This window comes from Euprymna scolopes, chromosome 32 (assembly GCF_053919585.1).
Source record: "Euprymna scolopes isolate OS-2025 chromosome 32, ASM5391958v1, whole genome shotgun sequence".
NCBI lineage: Eukaryota > Metazoa > Mollusca > Cephalopoda > Sepiida > Sepiolidae > Euprymna > Euprymna scolopes.
Genome location: NC_136513.1, coordinates 94,134,884 through 94,160,427, shown reverse-complemented (window position 1 = coordinate 94,160,427; position 25,544 = coordinate 94,134,884). Strand labels below are relative to the sequence as shown.

At 34.3% G+C, this 25,544-nt stretch overlaps 1 protein-coding gene and 1 pseudogene across 7 annotated transcripts in view; both read left to right on the top strand.

Moving 5' to 3' along the window:
* Positions 1 to 25,544, top strand: part of LOC145256505 (GRAM domain-containing protein 4-like) — a 390,407-nt gene that overhangs the window by 165,730 nt on the left and 199,133 nt on the right. For 5 of the 7 annotated variants that reach the window (XM_080115469.1, XM_080115470.1, XM_080115473.1 and 2 more), the window contains exons 3-5: positions 5,405 to 5,603; positions 14,028 to 14,148; positions 23,702 to 23,811. In XM_080115469.1, coding sequence (XP_079971595.1) covers positions 5,405 to 5,603; positions 14,028 to 14,148; positions 23,702 to 23,811 — 430 coding nt within the window. The remainder of the gene's footprint in view (positions 1 to 5,404; positions 5,604 to 14,027; positions 14,149 to 23,701; positions 23,812 to 25,544) is intronic. The other 2 variants (XM_080115472.1, XM_080115474.1) reach the window with 1 other exon arrangement.
* On the top strand, positions 22,970 to 23,148 carry LOC145256597 (U2 spliceosomal RNA; annotated as a pseudogene).

Sequence of the window (25,544 nt, the reverse complement as noted above, 5' to 3'; positions counted from 1 at the left end):
CTTAAAACTAAGACCCAGTTATGATTGACAAAACAATTACTTAAAACTAAGACCCAGTTATGATTGACAAAACAATTACTTAAAACTAAGACCCAGTTATGATTGACAAAACAATTACTTAAAACTAAGACCGAGTTATGATTGACAAAACAATTACTTAAAACTAAGACCGAGTTATGATTGACAAAACAATTACTTAAAACTAAGACCCAGTTATGATTGACAAAACAATTACTTAAGACTAAGACCCAGTTATGATTGACAAAACAATTACTTAAAACTAAGACCGAGTTATGATTGACAAAACAATTACTTAAAACTAAGACCCAGTTATGATTGACAAAACAATTACTTAAGACTAAGACCCAGTTATGATTGACAAAACAATTACTTAAAACTAAGACCGAGTTATGATTGACAAAACAATTACTTAAAACTAAGACCCAGTTATGATTGACAAAACAATTACTTAAGACTAAGACCCAGTTATGATTGACAAAACAATTACTTAAGACTAAGACCCAGTTATGATTGACAAAACAATTACTTAAAACTAAGACCCAGTTATGATTGACAAAACAATTACTTAAGACTAAGACCCAGTTATGATTGACAAAATAATTACTTAAAACTAAGACCCAGTTATGATTGACAAAACAATTACTTAAAACTAAGACCGAGTTATGATTGACAAAACAATTACTTAAGACTAAGACCCAGTTATGATTGACAAAACAATTACATAGGACTAAGACCCAGTTATGATTGACTAAACAATTACTTAAAACTAAGACCCAGTTATGATTGACAAAATAATTACTTAAAACTAAGACCCAGTTATGATTGACAAAACAATTACTTAAAACTAAGACCCAGTTATGATTGACAAAACAATTACTTAAAACTAAGACCCAGTTATGATTTACAAAACAATTACTTAAGACTAAGACCGAGTTATGATTGACAAAATAATTACTTAAAACTAAGACCCAGTTATGATTGACAAAACAATTACTAAAGACTATGACCCAGTTATGATTGACAAAACAATTACTTAAGACTAAGACCCAGTTATGATTGACAAAACAATTACTTAAAACTAAGACCGAGTTATGATTGACAAAATAATTACTTAAAACTAAGACCCAGTTATGATTGACAAAACAATTACTTAAGACTAAGACCCAGTTATGATTGACAAAACAATTACTTAAGACTAAGACCCAGTTATGATTGACAAAACAATTACTTAAAACTAAGACCCAGTTATGATTGACAAAACAATTACTTAAGACTAAGACCGAGTTATGATTGACAAAATAATTACTTAAAACTAAGACCCAGTTATGATTGACAAAACAATTACTAAAGACTATGACCCAGTTATGATTGACAAAACAATTACTTAAGACTAAGACCCAGTTATGATTGACAAAACAATTACTTAAAACTAAGACCCAGTTATGATTGACAAAACAATTACTTAAGACTAAGACCCAGTTATGATTGACAAAACAATTACTTAAGACTAAGACCCAGTTATGATTGACAAAACAATTACATAGGACTTAGACCCAGTTATGATTGACAAAACAATTACTTAAGACTAAGACCGAGTTATGATATACAAAACAATTACTTGACTAAGACCCAGTTATGATTGACAAAACGAGAGTAAGTTACCTCCATGGAAAAGATGCACCTGAAGAAGATCAGAGGTTGCATTTGGTAACTTGATTATGTAGTAGAGCTGACATCTATTCAATGTAGCCGCCTTCAGCTTCAATCACCACCTCGATTCGAGTCTGTAACTGGGAACATACCTTTTCCACAAGCACCGGCAGGAGCTTGACGAATACTCAGTGAATGGCTTTGAAGGTGTGGGAGGTCATGTTGGTGATTTTCTCGATGTATGACTAAACAAAGTAGTCCAGTGGATTTAGGTTAAAGGAGGAGGGAGGCTAGTGAGAGAAGAATACAAAGTCATAGTACTCCATCTGAAGCCAAGCCTGGGTCTCTTTTGACTTGTGGGCCGGTGCTGAGTCCTGTTACCACACCCAGGATCTACTAGCAGCCACCTGATTGCACCAGGAGATCACCACACTCTTCAGCACATCCAAGTACACTTTGGTGTTGACTTTCAAGCCGACTTCGAAGATGTGAGGTAGCGTGATGTGGCCCTCACTTGAAACCACACCAAAGACCATCAGAAATTTCATTGAGCTGTGCTCTCAAGTGTTGAACCATCTAGATTTGCATTTTGAGGGTGCTGGCAATGGTCCTGTTGTCATACCTTGAATCAATAGAGAGTATGAGTTGTACAGCGTTGAACTTTGTGTCACTTTTAGACATGATAGAAGGCTCCTATCACTCCTAGGATTTGTACACAACTGGCCAACTAGGAGATGGTCTGCAACAAAAAAAGAAAACCGGTTTTAATCAAATGGAAATGGAATCATGTCGTCTTTTCTAGGGCAACAATTTTATTGTTACCCTGTACATGTGTTGCCGTCACTACTATCACCATTGTTATTGTCGTCATCATCATCGTTATCATTGTCATCATCAGTAGTAGTTTAATGTCTGTTTTACATGCTGGCATATGTTGGACAGCTTTTTTAGAATTAGACTTTTATTATTAATAAGTGTATGGTGACAAGAAAAAAAATGCAAACATATAGGATGAACTTTTACGTGATCGCAGTGTTTAATCATTTTTTTTTTTTATAATAATGGAAGAAAACAGTTGTCTCAATTTTTACTCTATGGTCACCACTTATCAAGGCCTTAAGGCCATTTGAGGATAAGGGTTAAAGGGATCACCAGTTGGACGATCATCACCACCTCTACTCACCTCCACAACAATGTGTGGGATGAGCAGAAAATTAGTTAAAATGAATTGATTATCAAGGAAACGGCTCAACAAGTATTTGTTTACATTAGACTTGAAGACGACCATGTTGTAGTCGGTTGGAAAGCAGATCTGTGGTACCTTGTTCCACACATGGAGTGTTCTAGGAAAGAAACTTTATTCATGGAAATGTTTGGTTTTTGGTGCAGAAAGTTCTTTGCTGTGGTTGTACCTAGACGAGTTGCTACTGTGAATATTTTATATGTGTATCTTTTTTTTACTGATGAGTAACCATTTATCAAGGCTTGGGGGCATTCGAGGATAAGGGTTAAAAGATCTTCAGTTGGATAATGATTGTGGCCTCAAAAGGACAAGAAACAATGAGTGGAAGGAGTAGAATTGATTATCAAAGAGGATGGCTCAACAAGTACTTGTTTACATTAGACTTGAAGATGATCATGCTGAAGTCGGTTTGGAAGCAGAGTTGTGTTATCTTGTTTCAAAAAATGTGATGTTCTAGGAAAGAAACTTTGTTCATGGAAATTTCATTTGTTTTTTTTGGGGTTTTTTTTTTTTCTTTTGTACAAAGAGAAAAAAAGTTATTTGCCATGGTTGTAGTTTAACGAGTTCTTGCTGCAGATATGAAAGTTTTGTTTTGATGATAGTATTAGCTTCAATATTCGTCAGTCATTCGTATCTCTAATAATATTGGAAGAAAATGGTCGCCTGCGCAACGGCAAAGGAATTATGTTAATCAAAAGTTTTATTTCGCAGCATAGTACAAATAAATTCACTGACAGATTCAAAAAAACGATACAGCAAATGAATAAATGGAAAATTAATCCGTTGTGCAAATAAATCCATCTGTTATGGATTTATAAAAATCTATGTAAATCCGTTGTTGGAAAGACGTTTACATCCGGCAACACAAATAATCCATTATCACGGCCAAATAATCCATGTGTATTATATATACAAAAAACAAAAAACAAACAATATAAAAAAATCTTTACACAAAAACGGAAATAATTTTGAAAGAAAGTAGTCTTGTCTGTTTCTTCTTTGTTTTAAGAGAGTCGCAAATCTGATAGGCCCTAAACTGGCATCTAAACTTCAGCCTCTGTCCCATCGTCGAAACGTTGCATCCCTCTGCCTGTTCTACAAGTATTATAATGGTGAATGCTCTGAAGAACTGCAAACACTTGTGCCCCCACGACGTAAACACCCTCAACAGACCCGACAAGCTGCAAAATCCCACCCCCACACTGTAGAGATCCCTAGATGTAAAAGATATTTCTACTCCAGTAGTTTCTTCCCCAGAACTGCTAGACTTTGGAATTCCATTCCAGGTCACTGCTTCCCCAACTGTACTGACATGCATAAGTTCAAGTGCAACGTGAACCAACATCTCGCTGCCCTAATCCCTACATAGTACCCCAGTAGATGTTTCCCCTGATAGTAGCCCCCTACACCAAAGTGGCAATGTGCCTTGTTTGGGGTGAAAATGTAATAAAAAAAAAAAAAAAAAAAAACATGCTGCTACATGTGTTAGACACCTTTAAGAAATTAACTTCCAAACTAAACTCTGGCCAGGTCTTTATTTATTCCTCTTTCACTCATCTACTGACCCAAGAACTTTCATGTTCCATTCTTTCCACGTAGCCATATCATTAAAGTCTATACTTCTGCACACATTTCTTTACACTGTCCAGATTTGATCTTCCTCTGAGGTCATCAGATCTAAGCCTGTCTTTAAGACTTACATTAAACATCCATTGTATCATTATCATATCATTTCTCTCCATGCAACGCATATCCTCAACCCTCTCTTCCTTTTTTGTAAATCATTACTATATATATTGGGTACTCCCATCTATAGTCCCCCCCCCTTGCCAAACTTTCACCAGAAAAAAAACACTCGACTTCCTACAACCACTATAAACGATTTCCCCCACTCTCTATCTGTGCCTAAATCTAAATATAGATTTCATGAACACAAAGCTTTTTTCTAAGAATTGTCGGCCTGTGGAACACTGTTCCGCTGTCCTGCTTTCCGGCTGAATACTACATAGTAGCCTTCAAATCTAATGTTAACAAGTTCTTGTTGAGCAGTCCTCATATTCTATCCAATTTATATCATTAACGATTACTAGACTACCAACTTACATTCATTAACCCTTATCCTCGAGTGGCTTTCAGGCCTTGATAAGCAGTGATTCTCAAGTAAAAAAAAAATATATATATATATATATATATATATATATATAATACGTAAATCAATAGAGCATTGGCTTTATAATAATAAATACGATATCTGCATAAATTAAAATATTTATGCTTATTTTACGACCGGGCAACGCTAGGTGACCTGCTAGTCTAACAGAAGGTAATTATTTTAAAACGGTTCATGATTTATTGTTAATAAACAAAAAAACAAACAAACTGACGTATAAGATTTACAAATTGGGTTTGTTGTATGTCGGTGTATCCTGTGTAGTTTCTGATATTCTATCAAAGTGAATTTTTTTTTTGTTTGTTTGAATTTTCTTCCAGATATACGAATGCATTTCTGGTGAACGTGAAACAGAAAACAGCAGCATGTCAGGACAAGGATCTGGACCTGGATCTCCGGAATCTCCCAGATCCGAATGCATCCACCCGCTGAGCCCAGAAGATCGGATCAGTTTTGAACAGCACTTGACGCAACTCCAAGAGCAGTTGGTTGCAATCATGATGGAGAACCAATCTTTGAGTAAGTCCAAAACGCATTTCATGAATTTTTATTTGGATTTTTGGTTATGATAAGGAATGAGTCAGTTTCACAGAGCATGATTAGGAAGTTTGATCTTCACTAAGTACTCTAGGAGCAAAGTGTTGTATCTGTTCTCATATGAGATGCCAGACTTTTTTTGTATGCACACTTTTATTGATAGTACATGCATGAAACTCTAGTCCCCTTCAAAGTAATCTCCTCCGGCTGCAATGCACTTGTTGTACCATTCCAACAATTGGAAGACCCCATGGAAGTCCTCTTGTGTTCACATATCGATGACCCTCATCACAGCCTCTTTCATCTCCTCAATTGTCTCATAACAACAGCCTCTAAGATTTTCCTTGAGCTTAGGGAATAATTAAAAGTTACAGGGAGCAAGATCTGGACTATAGGAAGGGTACGGAACTGTCTTGATGCCCATCTTGGTCAAATAGTCTGTGACAAGGATGGAGTTCTTTGAGCGCCCTTAGGACAAACTTTGCACAAATCGTCTGCATCTTAAGTTCCTCACAAATAAGTGTGTGTACAGTTCCCACACTGACATCAAGCTGTCTCTATAGACACATGACAGTTCTTATCCATGAAGTTCTTTATTTGGCCAATCAACTCTGGTGTTCTGAGTTTCTTACTCCTCCCACACCTCTCATCATCCCTCACAGACTTCCTGCCTTCCTTGAATCTCTTATGCTACTCAAAAACTGATGTTTGATTCATGCAATGCAAGATGGTCCAAAATCAGTCTGATGCATTCCATACATTTCTGTGGCATTTTTTCCAAGTTCAAAAACAGAATTTTATTACATATCTTTTTCTGGGAATCATCAGTGCAGGGAGTAAAAAAAAAATAAATTGATGAGAAAAATAGAATTGAATAAATTACAATATTTAATGATTCATCAAAATTTCAAACAAGAAATTTTATTAAAGAAAAATCTTTAACCTATGGGTTTTCAAAGATAAATGCTTTTCATCAGAAGGCAAACATTAGAAAAAATGCATCACTGGTTAGCATAAATATTGAAAATATATAAAAAATATAAGAAACTTTTTTGTGAAACAAAAGGCATTTTTAAATATAAGGTAAAAAAAAAAAGAAATCAATTAATTAACTAATCAAACTAATTACTGAAAACATTTGAATCCGTGAAGCTAAAACATTTTTTGCACTACATTGTAATTCATACATACTTGGATTCCAAATTCTTCCATAACACAAACTACGGTCCTGGATATGACCTTAAACTATATCCGATGGTGAGGGCCCCAGCTTGCAGGCCTCAGGGAGTGTGGAGCCACCCTTTAATTGCCATTGCTCCCAGGTCCACTCTGACCCGGAGTGGTAGCACCTGTTAGGGTCCCAACTATGGGTTAAATAGAATACGACTTAAAAAACAAATGTACTATATTAAAAAATCGTTCTTCAAAATCACCAGATTCGGCATTAAATAACCTGAAAAGGGTTGATATGCCGTAAAACAAAACAACCAACCAACCATAACAAACTAAAAGTCTCTTTCCCCTTCCCCTGTTTAATCTGCAGAAACAACACATCTTTCTCCACAAGGAGTTTACTGTGATGCAAGGGTTGTGTAATCACCAACCACGCCTCTACTGAAGCGGCATCACTTGAGTCAATGACAAGAAGCAATGCAGTGATAAGCAAATTGCTCTCCCATATTTTGTTGTTGTATGGCATTCATGTTCAGTGGCTTAAACCAGCTTCCTTCAAAGGAGGAAGTGTCAAAGGTATATTAAATTCACAAGCGGTTGCCAGTCGCCTCTAATGTTTGGTGCACTTTTGGTCAGGAAGCCAGCATCTTCAGACAGCCTGTAATTTAAAAAAAAAAAAAAAAAAAATCTTCTGAACGCTATTAAAAGTTAAATTCTTCACTAGTTTGGAGACGGAATGCGTTGTTGTGATAAGTGATTTTTTTCTCTACTAATTCGCACTTTTTATTTTAAGATTCAAATATTAATAACTACATTTTATTTCAGTATTTAATTTATGTATTTCTGTTGTATTAAATGCTAGCTTTTTTTTTTTCTTTTTTTTTTTTTTTTTTCTCTCGTCCATAAATGTTTATTTATCTACCGAGTTGATTGCAAAAATAGATTACCTAATTGTACTCATTTTTAGTTCGTGGGAGGGGAATCTATCACCATACTTTCCCTTAAACAGGTCCGTTGGACTTTTAAGTACAATACTTAATAGTTATTTTTTATTTTTTATTTATTTATTTATTTATTTATTTTTTTTAATGGAGAGTAGAAAACGCATTGTGGATGCGTTATCGGCAGCTCCTGTTACTCTCGCTTCTTCTTATTTGTCCCTCAGTCCTCATTTTTTAAATGAGTGATTTTTCTGACAAAGGGAGAAGAAAAAGCTGTTTTCTAGGTTGGCAGTATTTTTGCGCGAACAGTTGGCAGAGTTGGTGGAAATTTTCTGTTTCTATGTCTATCCTTGTAGCCATGTCACTAGTAAGGGTGCTGGAGGTAAACGTTTTGTCTGGGCTGACGTTATCCGCCTGATAGTCAGGGACCCGAACCTTGGATTAACCACTAAGGAGGCTGTCCTATCAGCAGGTGCAAAGTACTGGGGCTGCTGTATTGCCATTTGGTGAATGGAATCTGGACCATGCAGTAGCTTCTGGTGGGGCCTCTCGATGCCATACTAGTGGGTAATTGTTACGGCTTTACCTTATCATGTGGTACAAAAAAAAAAAAAAAAATTCTTCGTTTCTTTTTCTCTCTTAGTTTCCCCTCTCTGTCCTGCTCTAAGTAAATCTGTCGACCTAGTACACAAATTCCAAAATTTCATCATGACAAGTTTCAAGAAAAAATACACGATTAAACCCGGTTCTCCAACTTCCAACGTAGACCCCTACTACCATGTCTCCTTCTCCAACATCAGGGGTCTACGTTCTAACCTTCCAGAGGTTGAAACCCAATTACAGGAGACTAAACCAGACCTTTTATTTTTAAGTGAAACTGGCATTGGACAGGCTATTTCCCTAGATGAGTTTGCAATTACAGGATACTCTAACTTAACTTCTAAATCTGACCCCCAAGATCGCCATGGGCATGGAATATGTGCCTATATTAAAGATAGCTTTCCATGTGGGAGGGACATCTCCAGGGAAGATCCTAACTTACCCTATATGTGCTTCCGGGTTGCTTTAGCTCACACTACTGCATTTATATTTACTCTCTATCGCCCCCACAACAGCGGAGTTACTATCTTTCAAAGCATATCTGAGAAAATTGACCAAGTCCTTTCTACTTATCCTTCAGCTAACATTCACGTATGTGGAGACTTCAATGTTCACAACATCGAATGGTTGACCCACTCAAACAAGACCGATGATGAGGGGAGGTTCTGTCATGATTTCTCCATTGCCTATGACCTCACTCAGATTGTTCAGGAACCTACCCGTGTGCCCGATAATGACGGCCAGTATGCGAGCCTACTAGACCTTTTTCTCACAACTTGCCCTGAACTATGTTCAGTTTCTGTTCTGTCGCCTCTTGGATCTTCCGACCACTCTGTTGTATCAATTAAGATAAAAATGAAATGTAATAAGTCCCCAGACGTACCACTTCATCGTACAGTATATCGATACACTAAGGCTGACTGGGATAGCTTCCGTACATTTATATCTGATCTACCTCTGCATTCCATGTTTAAAAAGGATGTGTCCTCTATAGTATTAGACCTAACTGAATGGTTAATTGTAGGTATTGACCATTTCATACCCTCTAAAAAGTTTCAGCAAAAACCTAACAGCCAGCCATGGTTCTCCCCAGAATGTGCTGCTGCCATTGCGCACAGAAATCACTTTTTCCACTGCTTCAAACGTAATAGATGTATGGAAACTAAAGCCGTTTTCAGGACTGCCAGCAACCATTGTAAGAAAGTAATAAGGAACGCAAGAGAGTTGTATGCTCAATCTGTTAAGTCCAAAGTAGCTGAGCAGCGGCTTGGTTCCCACCAGTTTTGGCAAATAGCAAACAGAATCCTGAACAGAAGCGTGTGCTCCATCCCAACTATTATCAATGGACCTGAGGTAATCTTGTCAGCATCAGACAAAGCCAAACTCTTTGTCAAGAACTTTGCAGCTAATTCTACCCTTTGCGACCAAGACCGCCAACCCCCAATATTTCCTCCTGTATCAGAAAACACGCTATGTGATATACGTATATCTGTACATGATGTTGCCAAGCTAATCAAAAACCTTGATTCCAGTAAAGCAACTGGCCCTGATGGTATTCCAATTATAGTACTCAAAAAACTTCAACCTGAACTAGCGCCCATACTTACAAAACTGTTTAAACGTTGTCTTAAGGAGAATAGTTTCCCATCTCCCTGGAAAATCTCATCAGTATGCCCTGTATTTAAGAATTCAGGTGATCGCTCATCCCCCTCTCAGTACAGGCCAATAAGTCTCCTGTGCGTCATGAGTAAGTTGCTAGAATCTGTGTTAAATACAGAAGTAATCAAACATCTCAACAAAAATAACCTTCTTAGTGACACTCAATATGGTTTCCGTTCTGCTAGATCTACAGCAGATGTCCTTACAGTTATATCGCATAGGATTAGCAAATCTCTCGACGGTGGCAATCTTTCTAGGGCAATTGCTCTTGACATATCTAAAGCCTTTGATAGGGTATGGCATAAAGGTTTACTTCATAAGATCGCTAGCTATGGTATAGCTGGAAAAGTCTTCTCAATTATTAAATCATTTCTTTCTGATAGGTTCATAAGAGTAGTAGTTGAGGGGCAAAAATCAGAAGCTCACAGTATTAATGCCGGTGTCCCTCAGGGATCCATCCTGGGCCCAACTCTTTTCCTGATCTACATTAATGATCTTCCAAATCATATCCTTACATCATTTGTAGACATTTATGCTGACGACACTACCATTTATGGTACCACATCTAAGACAGTAAACGAACAAGTACTCTCCAATTCTCTCTCCTCTGATCTTGAGCATGTAGTACAATGGGGAAAGGAGTGGCTGGTTACTTTTAATGCATCTAAAACCAAGCTTCTCTCTTTACATCATCAACATTTTAATCCACATTTGTCATCAATTGAAATGAATGGCTCTCGTCTTCAGGAGGCCTCAAGTTTTGACAAGCTTCTGGGCTTGACCATTACTCCTGATCTTAAATGGAACACGTATATCAAATCTGTTGCCAAGGCCGCTGGAAAAATGGTGGGATCTTTCTATCGATCCAGTAGATATCTCACTGCTGATGCTATTCTCTATCTATATAAGAGCCAGGTACGTCCAAGGATGGAATACTGTTGCCACATCTGGGCAGGAGCTGCTAGAAAGGACTTGTCCTGCCTTGATAGAGTTCAAAATAGACTTCGTAGCCTCGTAGGAGATGTCCTTTTCTCCTCCTTGCAACCTCTATCTCACAGAAGAGATGTTGCGAGTTTGTCTCTGATGTATCGTTATTTTCATGGAAAGTGTTCAACTGAGCTTCAATCTATGGTCCCCCCTCGCCAAACTTTCACAAGAAACACTCGTCTAGCTGTAAACACTATCAATAATTTCCCCCACTCTTTATCTGTGCCTAAACCTAAACATAGATTCCATGAACAAAGCTTCTTTCTTAGAACTGCACGCCTGTGGAATTGTCTTCCGTTTTCCTGCTTTCCGGCTGACTACAATATGGTTGTGTTCAAGTCTAAGGTAAATAAGTTCTTGATGAGCCGTTCCATATAAGTTATTAAATTTACCAAATTTTCATTACTAATGATTACTATATTGACCAACTTCTACTGTACACTCTTTAACCCTTATCCTTGAGTGGCCTCTGGGCCTTGATAATGTGGTGATGCCTTTGTAAAAAAAAAAAAAAAAAAAAAAAAAAAAACAGATGCCTTAACAGGTAATACCATTCTTAGTCAAAATGGACCTGGGAGCAATGGTAGCTAAGGGGCAACTCCATATTCTCCACAGCCTCCAAATGAGGCCTCACCACTGGATGTCTATTAAAGTCATACTCAGGACCATATACAACACCTGATATTCTCAAATGATCACCCATTTAGTACTGCTCAAGCTAAACGTTGCTTAACTTTGGTGAACTAATGGAAATCGATATGTCAATGTGATTATGTATTTTCAACAGTAAATAACCTAAAACGGATTACTTTTCCATAAGACAGACAGACCACCTTCTTTATGGTGAGGATGAAAGTGTAGCATCTGTTTTAATACTAATCTTTTCTGTTCTCAATCAATGAAAGAGAACTCTTTCTAGACTAAGGCAATTTTAATTTTTTTTGTTTCCAATCCGGAATGTTTCTTTCTAGGAAGCTGGATTTTCCCTCACATTAAAAATCTACCTGGTATCTAATTCTGCCCTCGTGGGGAGGCAAGTGAATAAAGATGAAAGCAAAGAAATAAAAAAAAAATACATTGATTTTATTTCTGTCGTCGGAAGGTGAAGGTAGATTTCTTATTTTGTTTTGTTAGTCGATCGAGGATAAAGGATCTTTGATTTCCGACGTTCTTTTCATTCTAACTCTATTGTTATAAATTGATGAATAAATGGTTAGTAGTTGAGCAACACCTGTGGAAGAATCAAAGTCTTTGTGATTGACAGAATCAAAGAAGATGAAGAGTTAGAATTCAAGTAATGCGAAAATGTTGTTAGGAGATAAGAAACAAAAAACTGTAATCGGGCCCATGTGGAGTTCGTTGCAGACTCTTTTCTTCACATAAGATATGAGTATGCGCCTTTTGTTTTATATGTCTTATGTAGGTCGTTGAACAAATCCTACTGACTTACATATTATCACTTATGGGGGTCAAAAATGTATGGTAATGTTCAGTGCTGTCATTCGGATCATTTGGATTATTCAGACTGCTGTTTTCATCTTGAGCGTTATTCTCACAATGTTTCAGCAAACGTAACCTTTGACCTTCCAGATGTTTATCTCCTTTTTCTATCTTTACTCACGTTCACGCTTTACAAGGCATATCGCCACTTGGACGTAAGGGGCTACTATTTGGGACCATGTTATATCCTGTTTCAACGGTATATAATAATATGACAAAATACGCCGAGTGGAATGCGTAATAACAAAAAGAAGATTTATTAATACTTCGTAATAATACAAATACAAAATGGCTACTTGCTTTTGAAGTTAGATAAATGTAAATGAAGGTAAAGAAAAAGGAACTTAGCGTGTGAGAGCTAAACGCTCGTCCCTGGGAAGCTTGGTTAACCGGAGTACACTTGTAGAGTGTAAGACATGAGACTGGTAGGACGCAAGTCTGCAGGGCGAGACTGCAAGACTAAAACGTAAGACTAGACTGCAAACAAGACAAGACGCCCCTACCTTAAAATGGTAGCTCTTTTATATCCTGTTTCGTATCCGGTTCGATACGTAGTTATGTCCCTGATAACAAAAGATTAACAAGATGTTGGTTTACGTTACATTTAAACTTCTGCATATCAGTACAGCCAGGGAAGCAGGTAGCAGGAAGGGAATTCCAAAGTCTAGCTGTTCGAGGGAAGAAACTATTTGAGTAGAAAGCTTTCTGGCATTTAGGGACCTAAACAGTGAAGGGGTAAGATTTTGTTGCTAAGCAGGTTTGTCGGGGATATGGTCGAGGGGACATAAGTGCAACGAGTTCATTAGAGCACATTCCATTAAATTATTTGTAAAACAGGCACAGAGATGTAACATTATGGCGATGGGACAGGGGTTGGAGCTTAGTTAACAAAGTGGGATATATCAGATTGAAGATTCATTTTTGTAACAACACTATTTCATGCCTGCTTGAATAGTAGTTTTATACAATTATTGAATACTGACAAGTGTAAGAGGTTTTTTAAAAAAGTCCAGTAGAAGGAGTCTACCTTCTTTGCAACAGACTTGGCAACATCAGTTGACTTCATATAGTCATCTTAAAATTACTTTCAATATCTGGATCCAATTTTTTTTTTTTTTTTTTCTGCAAAACCTCAAATTATATTCAACCTATTCAACTAAATCAAAACGCGGATTCCATGAGCAAAGCTTCTTTCTTAGAACTGCACGCCTGTGGAACTCTGTTCCGTCTGCCTGCTTCCCTCCAGACTACAACTTGGATGTCTTCAAGTCTAATGTTAACAAATTCCTAATGAACCACCCCCTTAAGTAAACACTTCAGCAAATCTCCTCACTAACGTAATGTACTTGCAATAACCCTTATCCCTGAGTGGCTTCCGGGCCTTGATAAGTGGTGATCACTGTGTAAAAAAAAAAAAAAAAGTGTTGATATATGAAAAAGGATCCGTCACTGTTTTTGCTATCTATCACAATCTTTATGATAAGCGCTACCTGCCATGTTATGTATGACATACCAATGCTAACATATACGTACGTTCACCTTTCAGCGACGGAACTGAACGAGTACAAAGGCGTTTGCCAACTCGAAAAGGTCAAACAAGAACTTGATTATGAGAAAAGTCGGAATCATTTACTTGAAGAAAAATGTCAATCTTTAGAAAAGCGAAGGTAAGCAACCCTTTTTTTCCCCTTTTTTGTTTTTTTTTTTTCCTTTTCTTCTTTGTAAATTTTTTTTTCATTTTTCTTTCCTTTTATATTCTTTTTTCTTTTCTTTTTTATTCTTTTTTCTTTTTCTTTTTGAATACTTTTTTATTTTTATTTTGTTTTTTCTTTCCGTTCATATTTTTCTCTTTCTTTTCTTCTTTTTTTTCTATTTTCCTTTTTTAATTCTTTTTCTTTTTTTTTCTTTTTTTCTTTTTTCTTTTCTTTTTCCTTTTTTATTCTTTTTTCTTTTTCTTTTTGAATACTTTTTTATTTTTATTTTGTTTTTTCTTTCCTTTCATATTTTTCTCTTTCTTCTCTTCTTTTTTTTCTATTTTCCTTTTTTAATTCTTTTTTTTTTTTTCTTTTTGGTCAAATGTTTATCGTATTGCATTCATGTTTTTGATGTCCACTTCAGTGAATTGTGTTCATCAAATATCCCTTAATTTTTTAGAAGTTTGTAAATTTTTTATGTAAGCAAATACTAATGTTCCTAAATTTTTTAAATAGGCAATTATTAAGGTTTCTGAATTTTTAAGATAGGCAATTATTTACGTTTTTAAAATTTTGAGGTAGGCAATTATTAATGCTTCTAACTTTTCGAAATAAGCGATTATTAATGTTTCTAAATTTTTCAAGAAAGGCAATTATTAATGTTTCTGAATTTTTAAGGTAGGCAATTATTTATGTTTTTAAATTTGAAAAAAAGCAATAATTTATATTTCTAATTTTTAAGATTGCCAATTAATTGTTTCTAAATTTTATAGGTAGGCAATTATTAATGTTTCTCAATTTTTAAGATGGGCAATTATTAATGTTTCTAAATTTTTGAAATAGGCAATCATTTATGTTTCTGAATTTTGGAAATACGCAATCATTTATGCTTCTGAATTTTGGAAATAGGCAATCATTAATATTTCTGAATTTTAGAAATAGGCATTTATTAACGTTTCTGAATTTTTTAAATAAGTGATCATTTATGTTTCTAAATTTTTGAAATAGGCATTTATTAATGTTTCTGAATTTTTGGAGTAGGCAATAATTTATGTTTCTAAATTTTTAAGGCAGGTAATTATTAATGCTTCTAAATTTTTGAAATAGGCAATCATTAATGCTTCTGAATTTTTGAAATAGGCAATCATTAATGTTTCTAAATTTTTGAAATAGGCAATCATTAATGTTTCTAAATTTTTGAAATAGGCAATCATTAATGCTTCTAAATTTTTGAAATAGGCAATTAATTGTTTCTAAATTTTTGAAATAGGCAATTAATTGTTTCTAAATTTTTGAAATAGGCAATTAATTGTTTCTAAATTTTTGAAATAGGCAATTAATTGTTTCTAAATTTTCAAGGTAGGCAATTATTAATGTTTCTGAATTTTTGAAATAGGCAATTATTCATGTTTCTGAATTTTTGAAATAGGCAATCATTAATATTTCTAAATTTTTGAAATAGGTATTTATTAATGTTTCTGAATTTTTGAAATAAGTGATAATTTATGTTTCTAAATTTTTGAAATAGGCAATTATTAATGTTTCTGAATTTTTGAAGTAGGCAATAATTTATGTTTCTAAATTTTTAAGACAAGTAATTATTAATGCTTCTAAATTTTTTAAATAGGAAATCATTAATACTTCTAAATTTTTGAAATAGGCAGTCATTAATGCTTCTAAATTTTTGAAATAGGCATTTATTAATGTTTCTGAATTTTTGGAGTAGGCAATAATTTATGTTTCTAAATTTTTAAGGCAAGTAATTATTAATGCTTCTAAATTTTTGAAATAGGCAATCATTAATGCTTCTGAATTTTTGAAATAGGCAATCATTAATGCTTCTAAATTTTTGAAATAGGCAATTAATTGTTTCTAAATTTTTGAAATAGGCAATTAATTGTTTCTAAATTTTTGAAATAGGCAATTAATTGTTTCTAAATTTTCACGGTAGGCAATTATTAATGTTTCTGAATTTTTGAAATAGGCAATCATTAATATTTCTAAATTTTTGAAATAGGTATTTATTAATGTTTCTGAATTTTTGAAATAAGTGATAATTTATGTTTCTAAATTTTTGAAATAGGCAATTATTAATGTTTCTGAATTTTTGAAGTAGGCAATAATTTATGTTTCTAAATTTTTAAGACAAGTAATTAATAATGCTTCTAAATTTTTGAAATAGGAAATCATTAATGCTTCTAAATTTTTGAAATAGGCAGTCATTAATGCTTCTAAATTTTTGAAATAGGCAGTCATTAATGCTTCTAAATTTTTGAAATAGGCAATCATTAATGCTTCTAAATTTTTGAAGTAGGCAATCATTAATGTTTCTAAATTTTTGAAATAGGCAATCATTAATGTTTCTAAATTTTTGAAATAGGCAATCATTAATGTGTCTTAATTTTTTAAATAGGCAATGATTAATGTTTCTAAATTTTTGAAATAGGCAATTAATTGTTTCTAAATTTTTGAAATAGGCAATTAATTGTTTCTAAATTTTTGAAATAGGCAATTAATTGTTTCTAAATTTTTGAAGTTGACAATTAATTGTTTCTAAATTTTCAAGGTAGGCAATTATTAATGTTTCTAAATTTTTGAGATGAGGATTGATGTATTTGGATTGTTTGGACTACTGTTCTCATCTTGATGTTATTCTCACAACGTTTCAATTGATTTAACTTTTGAATGTCTTCAGATTTATCTTGACAATTGCTCTTATTGGTGAAGGTGAATAGAATGGTTTTTACCTTTTTTTCCGATGAACCATAGAATTCAAAATTTGTTCATCATTATTAACCAGGAAGTATCATTTTCATTTTTTTCATTACTTTGATTCAGTTTTGTACCAATTTGATAAAATGTGTTTGAATTTTTTAGATAAGGATTTATAATATGAATCATTTGGATTATTCGGATTATTGTTTTCATCTTGCGTGTTATTCTCACAATGATTCAGCCTTCCAATCTTCTTCAGGTGTATCTTGACAATGACTTTATCACATAGTAGATTTTTATCCGACAACAGTATTTTCAATATGCTTGTAACTGGATATTAGTTACGTGGTATACTTTTCTCCAACAAAACTATTTACTATATACCAATCTAGGGAAGAAAATATTTACAACTGGGATTTTCTTATGTGGTATACTTTTCTCCAGCAAAACTATTTACTATATACCAATCTAGGGAAGAAAATATTTGTAACTGGGATTTTCTTATGTGGTATACTTTCCTCTAGCAAAACTATTTACTATATACCAATCAAGGGAGGAAAATATTTGCAACTGGGATTTTCTTATGTGGTATACTTTTCTTCAACAAAACTATTTACTATATACCAATCTAGGGAACAAAATATTTGCAACTGAGATTTTCTTATGTGGTATACTTTTCTCCAACAAAACTATTTACTATATACCAATCTAGGTAAGAAAATATTTGTAACTGGGATTTTCTTATGTGATATACTTTTCTCCAGCAAGACTATTTACTATATACAAATCTAGGGAAGAAAATATTTGTAACTGGGATTTTCTTATGTGGTATACTTTTCTCCAGCAAGACTATTTACTATATACCAATCTAGGGAAGAAAATATTTGCAACTGGGATTTTCTTATGTGGTATACTTTTCTCCAACAAAACTATTTACTATATACAAATCTAGGGAAGAAAATATTTGTAACTGGGATTTTCTTATGTGGTATACTTTTCTCTAGCAAAACTATTTATTATATACCAATCAAGGGAAGAAAATATTTGCAACTGGGATTTTCTTATGTGGTATACTTTTCTCCAACAAAACTATTTACTATATACCAATCTAGGGAAGAAAATATTTGTAACTGGGATTTTCTTATGTGGTATACTTTTCTCCAGTAAGACTATTTACTATATACCGATCAAGGGAAGAAAATATTTGCAACTGGGATTTTCTTATGTGGTATACTTTTCTCCAACAAAACTATTTACTATATACCAATCAAGGGAAGAAAATATTTGCAACTGGGATTTTCTTATGTGGTATACTTTTCTCCAGCAAAACTATTTACTATATACCAATCAAGGGTAGAAAATATTTGCAACTGGGATTTTCTTATGTGGTATACTTTTCTCCAGCAAAACTATTTACTATATACCAATCTAGGGAAGAAAATATTTGCAACTGGGATTTTATTATGTGATATACTTTTCTCCAGCAAAACTATTTACTATATACCAATCAAGGGAAGAAAATATTTGCAACTGGGATTTTCTTATGTGGTATACTTTTCTCCAACAAAATTATTTACTATATACCAATCAAGGGAAGAAAATATTTGCAACTGGGATTTTCTTATGTGGTATACTTTTCTCCAACAAAACTATTTACTATATACCAATCTAGGGAACAAAATATTTGCAACTGGGATTTTCTTATGTGGTATACTTTTCTCCAGCAACACCAGTTTCAATACCAATCTCTATTACTCAATGATCTTAGCCTTTTGAGTGCTAAAATGCATTCTGACAATGCATAAATATTCTTATTCCAGCATGCACTTGTTCCTTCTCATATCCATTTTTTTATTTTCTTAAAAATACTTACCCCAGCATAAAATCAAACAAGGTGCTGACAAATGACAGTTTGCAGTTTGATTAATTATAGAAGAGAACTTCTGTTGTACATTAGTCTTTCACAACATTTGTGTTATCTCTGATCCAGTGGTCATAAATCCCAATGAAACAGCCTTTTTCTCATTGCTGCATTGATGTACCTCTCTTGTCAACCATCTGTCTAACCTTTGTGTATTGATTCTCCATAACCTCCAACCTCCCAAGTGTACATGTATTTTTTTTAGCTCAATGCAAGAAAGAGGTAGCATATGTCAACAAGAAATTGTCACACTCAACTGTTTGTTAGCAAATTCAACTCTTACATTGCATATACTGGTAAAAATATTTATCTGAAGTGAGCATATTATTGTTAATCGTAATAATCGCAAAAATAATAATGTAGACTCTGTGGACAAAGAGAAGAAACAGAAAACTACATTATAACTAAGTGCTGCAAGCTAACCATTAAGAAATATGTATACAGTTAGCGAGAATTCATTGAACCCTGCATGGAGCTATTTAATGTTCCTATTTACTTGCCTCCCCACGAGGTCGGTTTTTAATGTGGGGAAAATCCAGCTCCCCAAAAAGGGGCACTTTGGATAGGAACAAAAATTAAAATTGCCTCAGTCTAGAAAGATTTCTCCTCCACTGATCGAGGTCAGAAAAAGAAAAGCGTAGTATCAGAACAGATACTACATTTGTTCCTAGTCAAAAGGCCAAGAACAGGGAAATGTTTGTACCCCCCCCCACTACGGGAAGATGTGACAAAAGCTCAGAAAGTGAGGATTGTAAGCCAACACAGAAAAGATGGTGCACTCTGGCTTTGCAAAAATAAAATGCCTGATTGGTTCCATCAGCATTTCTCAGTAGGAAAGCATCAGGTGATTAATGATGAAATTTGTTATGTGGTATACTTTTCTCCAGCAATACTGTTTTTTACTATACTGATCTAGTAAACAATGTACTTGCAACTGGAACTTTGTTAAGTAGTACACTTTTCTCCAACAACACCAATTTCTTCAACGATCTTAGCCCTTGGAGTGCTAAAATGCATTCTGACAACTTCCATTAAGCTTGTCTTTGAAGGATGGCAAGACACTCCAGTCACAAATGGTCAATATGCATACGTACCCTCATTCCAGCATGCATTTGTTCTTTCTCATATTCAGTTTTTTTTTTAAAAAATGATTCATCCAGTATAATATCATTTGATAGTTTGCATTAACTATAAAGGATAGCTCGTTACAAAAGAAAAGGTAAAGCCTGGGAAGGGAGGCTCCCTTGAACTATCCACAACCATGTCTCAGACTGACAGTAACGAGGCTACCACAGTCACAAAAATGGTCCAATTTCTGTCCGGACTGATAAGTGAGGATGTATTCATGACTGGTAGGCTTGGCGTCACAAACAGAAATATCTGTCTGTGCATAATTGATGTGAACCTTGTTATTTTTCTGTTCGATAGACACATGCAACAAGTCTGACATTTGATGATGCAGTTTTAACTAATATTCAAATATCGGAACGGTCATCACATGCCAAATCAATTCAAACACTGGGTTGCCTCTTCCACTTCAGCATTTCCACCGATCCTTTTCTACGGATATATCAGCCAATGTCTGTATGCCAACAATTATCGACAGATGAACAAACGTGAAATTATTATTGCGTTCAGTATTTTTATCAAGAAAGCAAAAATGTAAAATATTCTCCTGGCCGATATTAATGTAAATTTATTTTTGTTATTCATTTTTTTTTTTGTTTTATGGAAATCGCTCCAGACAAGACATGAAACCACTTAATTGTAAGGAGCCAAAAAAAAATTTTACTTCAAAGTATAAAAGCTATCCAATGGTGTTAGATGGAATAGATTCCGACCCAGAAAACAGCAATTCTTCCCCCTTTATCAGAAACATCACATGGAATGTGAGGATTAAAGGACAAAATAAGGGAATCAGAGTTACGAGGTTGACGAAAGTAAACGCAATTGATAATTTATTGTTTTTATTTTCAGAACGCTTTTTTTTTCTTTTGCCTTTTGACTAAGAGCAAAGTGTAGCATCTGTTTTGATTTTGGTATTATGTTCCTCTGAGATGTGCACGCATATTCTTATTTTTTGTGTTTGGCCTCCCAAAATTAAATTCATCTTAAAAGGATACCACCCAATCTCAAACTTCCTTCCTATTTCTTTCTTCCTCCACTTAGGCCCTGCTCCCATTTAGAGATTGACCTGCTTGTTTTTCGGGTTCGGAAGGTTTTACAATGTGTTTGTTTTATTTTTTTTGTTTCTTTTTTCTTTGTTATCCCATTGCTTATGAATTTGTAAAAAGTTATATTCATGAATAAAATTTAAATTTTCTAAAACACTTTGGGGGATATTTTAAAGTAGAATGGGCCCTTAAAGTAAATGTGGTATTGTGTATTGTATTATAACTGCAATGGTTCTATCAAAGAGTAGGATAATCAAATATGTTAAAATCGACAAAAGATGACCAACGACCCTCAGTTTCGACACGCTTTATATGGCCTTGTGCCTAATTTGAGCCAAATGTGACCTTTTATATTTTTTGCAAATGAATAATTAAAAATCTAGTATCTGTATTGTCCTTGGCCAGGGTAGGTGAAATCTTTCTAGACAAAAGTAATTTTAATTTATCTTTTCTGTCTTAATCCAGAATACCCTTTGGAGAGCTAGATATCTCCCAATTAAAAAACCAACTATGTGTATAATACTGTCCTCTTGAGGAGACAAGAAAATAGAGAGTATAGTTTCAGGCAAGGATGTTATTACTGTAAATAATTCAATAAAACTTTTTCAAATTTGAGTCGATCTTAAGTAGGAAAGCACTTAGAGTGAATGCGGCATTGTGGTGACTGAGATATTTCTAGTTAAGAGTAGGATAGACAGTTTGATGTATCTGAGACCAAGGATGACCAACAAGACTCATTATTCCCATACTTCTGAATGCCCGTGTGCTTAATTTGTTCATAATGTACAGGGTAAAACAATAAAATTGTCGCCCTAAAGAAAACAACACTACAGCTTTATTTTAAAATTTTTTTTTTGAAACAAAAATCAATTCAGGTAACTTGATTGTGTAGTAGAGCTAACATCTATTCAATGTAACCACATTTAGCCTCAGTCACCGCCTCAATACGAGTCCACAAGCACCAATGGGAGCTCGACAAATACTCGGCAGATGACAGCGATCAGGCTGGCTTTGGTGTTGTAGGAGGTCATGTTGGTGATGTTCTCGACATATAACCAAACAAAGTAGTCCAGTAGGTTCAGGCTGGAGGAGGAGGGGGGCAGTGAGAGAAAGGTACAAATTCGTAACACTTCTTCTGAAGCGAAGCCTGGGTTTCTTTGGACTTTGTAGGCTGGCACTGAGTTTTGTTGCCACACCCAGGGTCTACCAGCGGCCACCTGATTGACCAGGGGATCACGACACTCTTCATCACATCCAGGTACACTTTGGTGTTGACTTTCAAGCTGACTTCGAAGATGTGAAATGGCATGATGTCGCCCTCACGTGAAACCACACCAAAGACCATAAGTGTGGGTGCAAACTTCATTGAGCTCTGCCCTCAAGCGTTGAACCATCCAGATTTGCATTTTGAGAGTGCTGGCAATGGTCCTATTGTCATAATTTGGATCGATAGAGAATATGAGTTGTACAACGGTGCATCTCCAATCTTGCTCGTTGAATGTTGTGTCACTTTGAGACATAACAGATCTTATCGCTCTTTGTATTTGTACACAACTGGCCAACTGGTAGATGGTCTGCAACAAAAAAAAGAAAACCCGCTTTTCATCAAACGGAAATGGAATCATGTCATCTTTTCTAGGGCAACAATTTTATCGTTCCACCCTGTATCTTTATATTTTGTGCAAGTATATATTTCAAAGTGTGGTATCTAATCTGTCTTTAGTCAGGGGAAGTGAAATTATTTCTAGATAAAAGCAATTATTATTTTTTGTCTCAGTCCAGAGTGAAAATATGTAGTATAAGAACAAATACTATACTTCATCTTTTCTGTCCTCAGTCAGTGAAGGAGAAATCCTTCTAGACTGAGACAATTTTTGTTTTTGTCCCAATCCAGAGTTTCCTTTTTGGAGGTGCAGGATTTTCTCCTACATTAGGAAATAACCTTATGTCTAACTCTGCTCTTGTGGGGAGGTAAATAAATAGGAACACTTCTTGGCCTTTTGGCTAGGAGCAAAGGGTAGTATCTGTTCTGATACTGCATTTCAGTGAAGGTGATATATAGGTGAGATATTTCTAAACTAAGACACCTTTTATTTTTGTCCAAATTCAGAGTTCTCTTTTTTTTTGGAGATCTGAATTTTTCTCATACTAAAAAGTTAACCTTGTGTTTAACACTTCCTCCTTGGCTAGGCAACTAAATAAGGACTCCTAGTTTTTATGGTTAGGAGTAAAGAGTAGTCTCTGTTTTGATCGTATGTTTCATCTTTTCAGTCCTTGATAAGTGGAAGAATATAATAAAGATTGTTCTGTAGTTTTTTTAAATAAGTGTAATTCTAAATATACACTGAATTTTATGCTGAGACTTGAAAGTATAAACATCTGAATTTCTTCTGATGTTTTTAAACAGCCTTGATTTTAAAAAAGAGTATATTGTTCTATTAAACTTTTATTTGTTTAAATAATTTGACTGCTCGTTTTATTGAAAAAAAAAACAAGGATTAAAAATACATTTTTCATTCAGTAAGCTTTGGAAGATTGTCAGTGAAAAAAAAAAAAAAAACACAATCGCCAAAAGATAAGCGTTTTATTATTTCTAGTCAACACTTTGAAAAAAAAAAATAATTTGCAAATATGACTGTTTCATTCGCAACGTAAAGCCCTGCTGTATTCTGCATCAATAGTTAAAGTTGATAGATGTTTTTTTGCTTTGTTTTAGAAGAAAAGTCCAAAGAAGCAAATCGGATGCCACTCATCACACAACTCCTGACGATAATGATGGACAAGAGCTGAAAGATCGTCCAATCGCCAAGGAAGACGATCGAGAGAGTAAGTTCCGATAACAATTTGTAGAAATTATTTTTATTTTACTGTTTTTTTTTTGTTTTAAAGGATAATATTTATTCGTTTTTAAGGAATTATATTTACTTCTTTTTGTATTGAATAATGATTATTGCCTTCTTAAAAAATAATGGTTACCTCCCCTTTTTTTTAAAGATTAATGGGTACTCCTTTTTTGAATAATAATGTTTACTCTCTTTTTTTTAAAATAATAGTTATACCCTTTTAAAGAATAATGGTTACTCTTTCTTTCAAGAAGAATGGTTACTCCTTTTGAAAAATAATGGTTATTCCCCTTTCTTTTTGAGAATAATGGTTACTCCTTTTTTAAAGAATAAGCAGTACTCCTTTTTTAAAGAATAATGGTAACTCCTTTTTTAAAGAATAAGCAGTAGTCCTTTTTTTTAAAATAATGGTTACTCCTTTTTTAGAGAATAAGCAGTACTCCTTTTTAAAGAATAATGGTTACTCCTTTTTTAAAGAATAATGGGAACCCATTTTTTTTTTTTTTTTTGACAAATAATAGTTACTCTTCTTTGACCAATAATAGTTACTCCCCTTTTAAAGTATAATGGTTACTTTAAAAAAAATAAATAAATAATGGTTACTTCTCTTTTTAAAGAACTAGCAGGGAGACCCAACGTTGCCCCAGTATTGAATGATGATCAACAAATGTTTTACACTTTCATATTTTATTGTCATCGAAATGGTTGAAATCGCCCATTTTTCAATCAACTCGATTGATTGCCTGCTCTAGTTGGGAACCCATCGCGGTGCACCATGAGGAAGCTTCCCATGCCTCCCCACAATACATTATAGTCTACATTGCACAGTAGCAAACCTATTGTTGATTTTATAAAATTATTTTTATATGTAATGGCTGGAATTAAAGTTTAAAATGCAAAAGTCAAGTATCATGGTTCAATTGTGTTCTAAACAGAAACATTTATTTCAAACACGCCCCTGTCATATCAAAGAACCTACCATTGATTTTATCTGCCAGGCCTTTCTGCTGGTTTGGTAATAAAACTTCTCAAATTCACTTGTGATGTTAGGCTGTATAAGTTGTTAACTTTAATCAAAATCGTCTGTTCCTTCTTTTATCTGATTTATTCGATTATTGATTTTAATCAAAGACATTCCAATACAAAACTTATCAAAAAAACATTTCCAGATACATAAAGTACCTTTGTGTGAAATTTTATAAAAATCAGCCCAGCCGTTTTCAAGTCCATAGGGAACGAACTCACACACAGACAGACACACGCAAAGGTCCTTTTATATAATACTAGTGATAAGGGTTACTCTTTTTTTTTTTCTTTTTTTTTTTTAAGATTAATGGTTACTCTCCTTTTAAAGAATAATGGTTATCCTGAAGATTGGAAATAAAATAAATCAGGAATGGTCAGGGAATTTTCAAATGTTGCTAAAAAATATGAAAGAATTTTTTAAACAATAAAATTGGGAAAGAAATTAAAAGTGGTGTAAAATAGGTCCAGGGCTCAAAGTTTGCCATCCTGATACTAAGTACGTCTTTTATGATAGAGAATATAGTAATTTTCCATACTTGTTTTACGAGTACTTTAATGGAATGTACTCTGATAAACTCAAAGTACTTGTTTCGCCCTCGACGCACATATTCCCGACTAACCTGACCAAGAAGCAAAATCCCACCCCTTTATTATTGAGGTCGCTAAATGCCGGAAAGCCATCTACTCTAA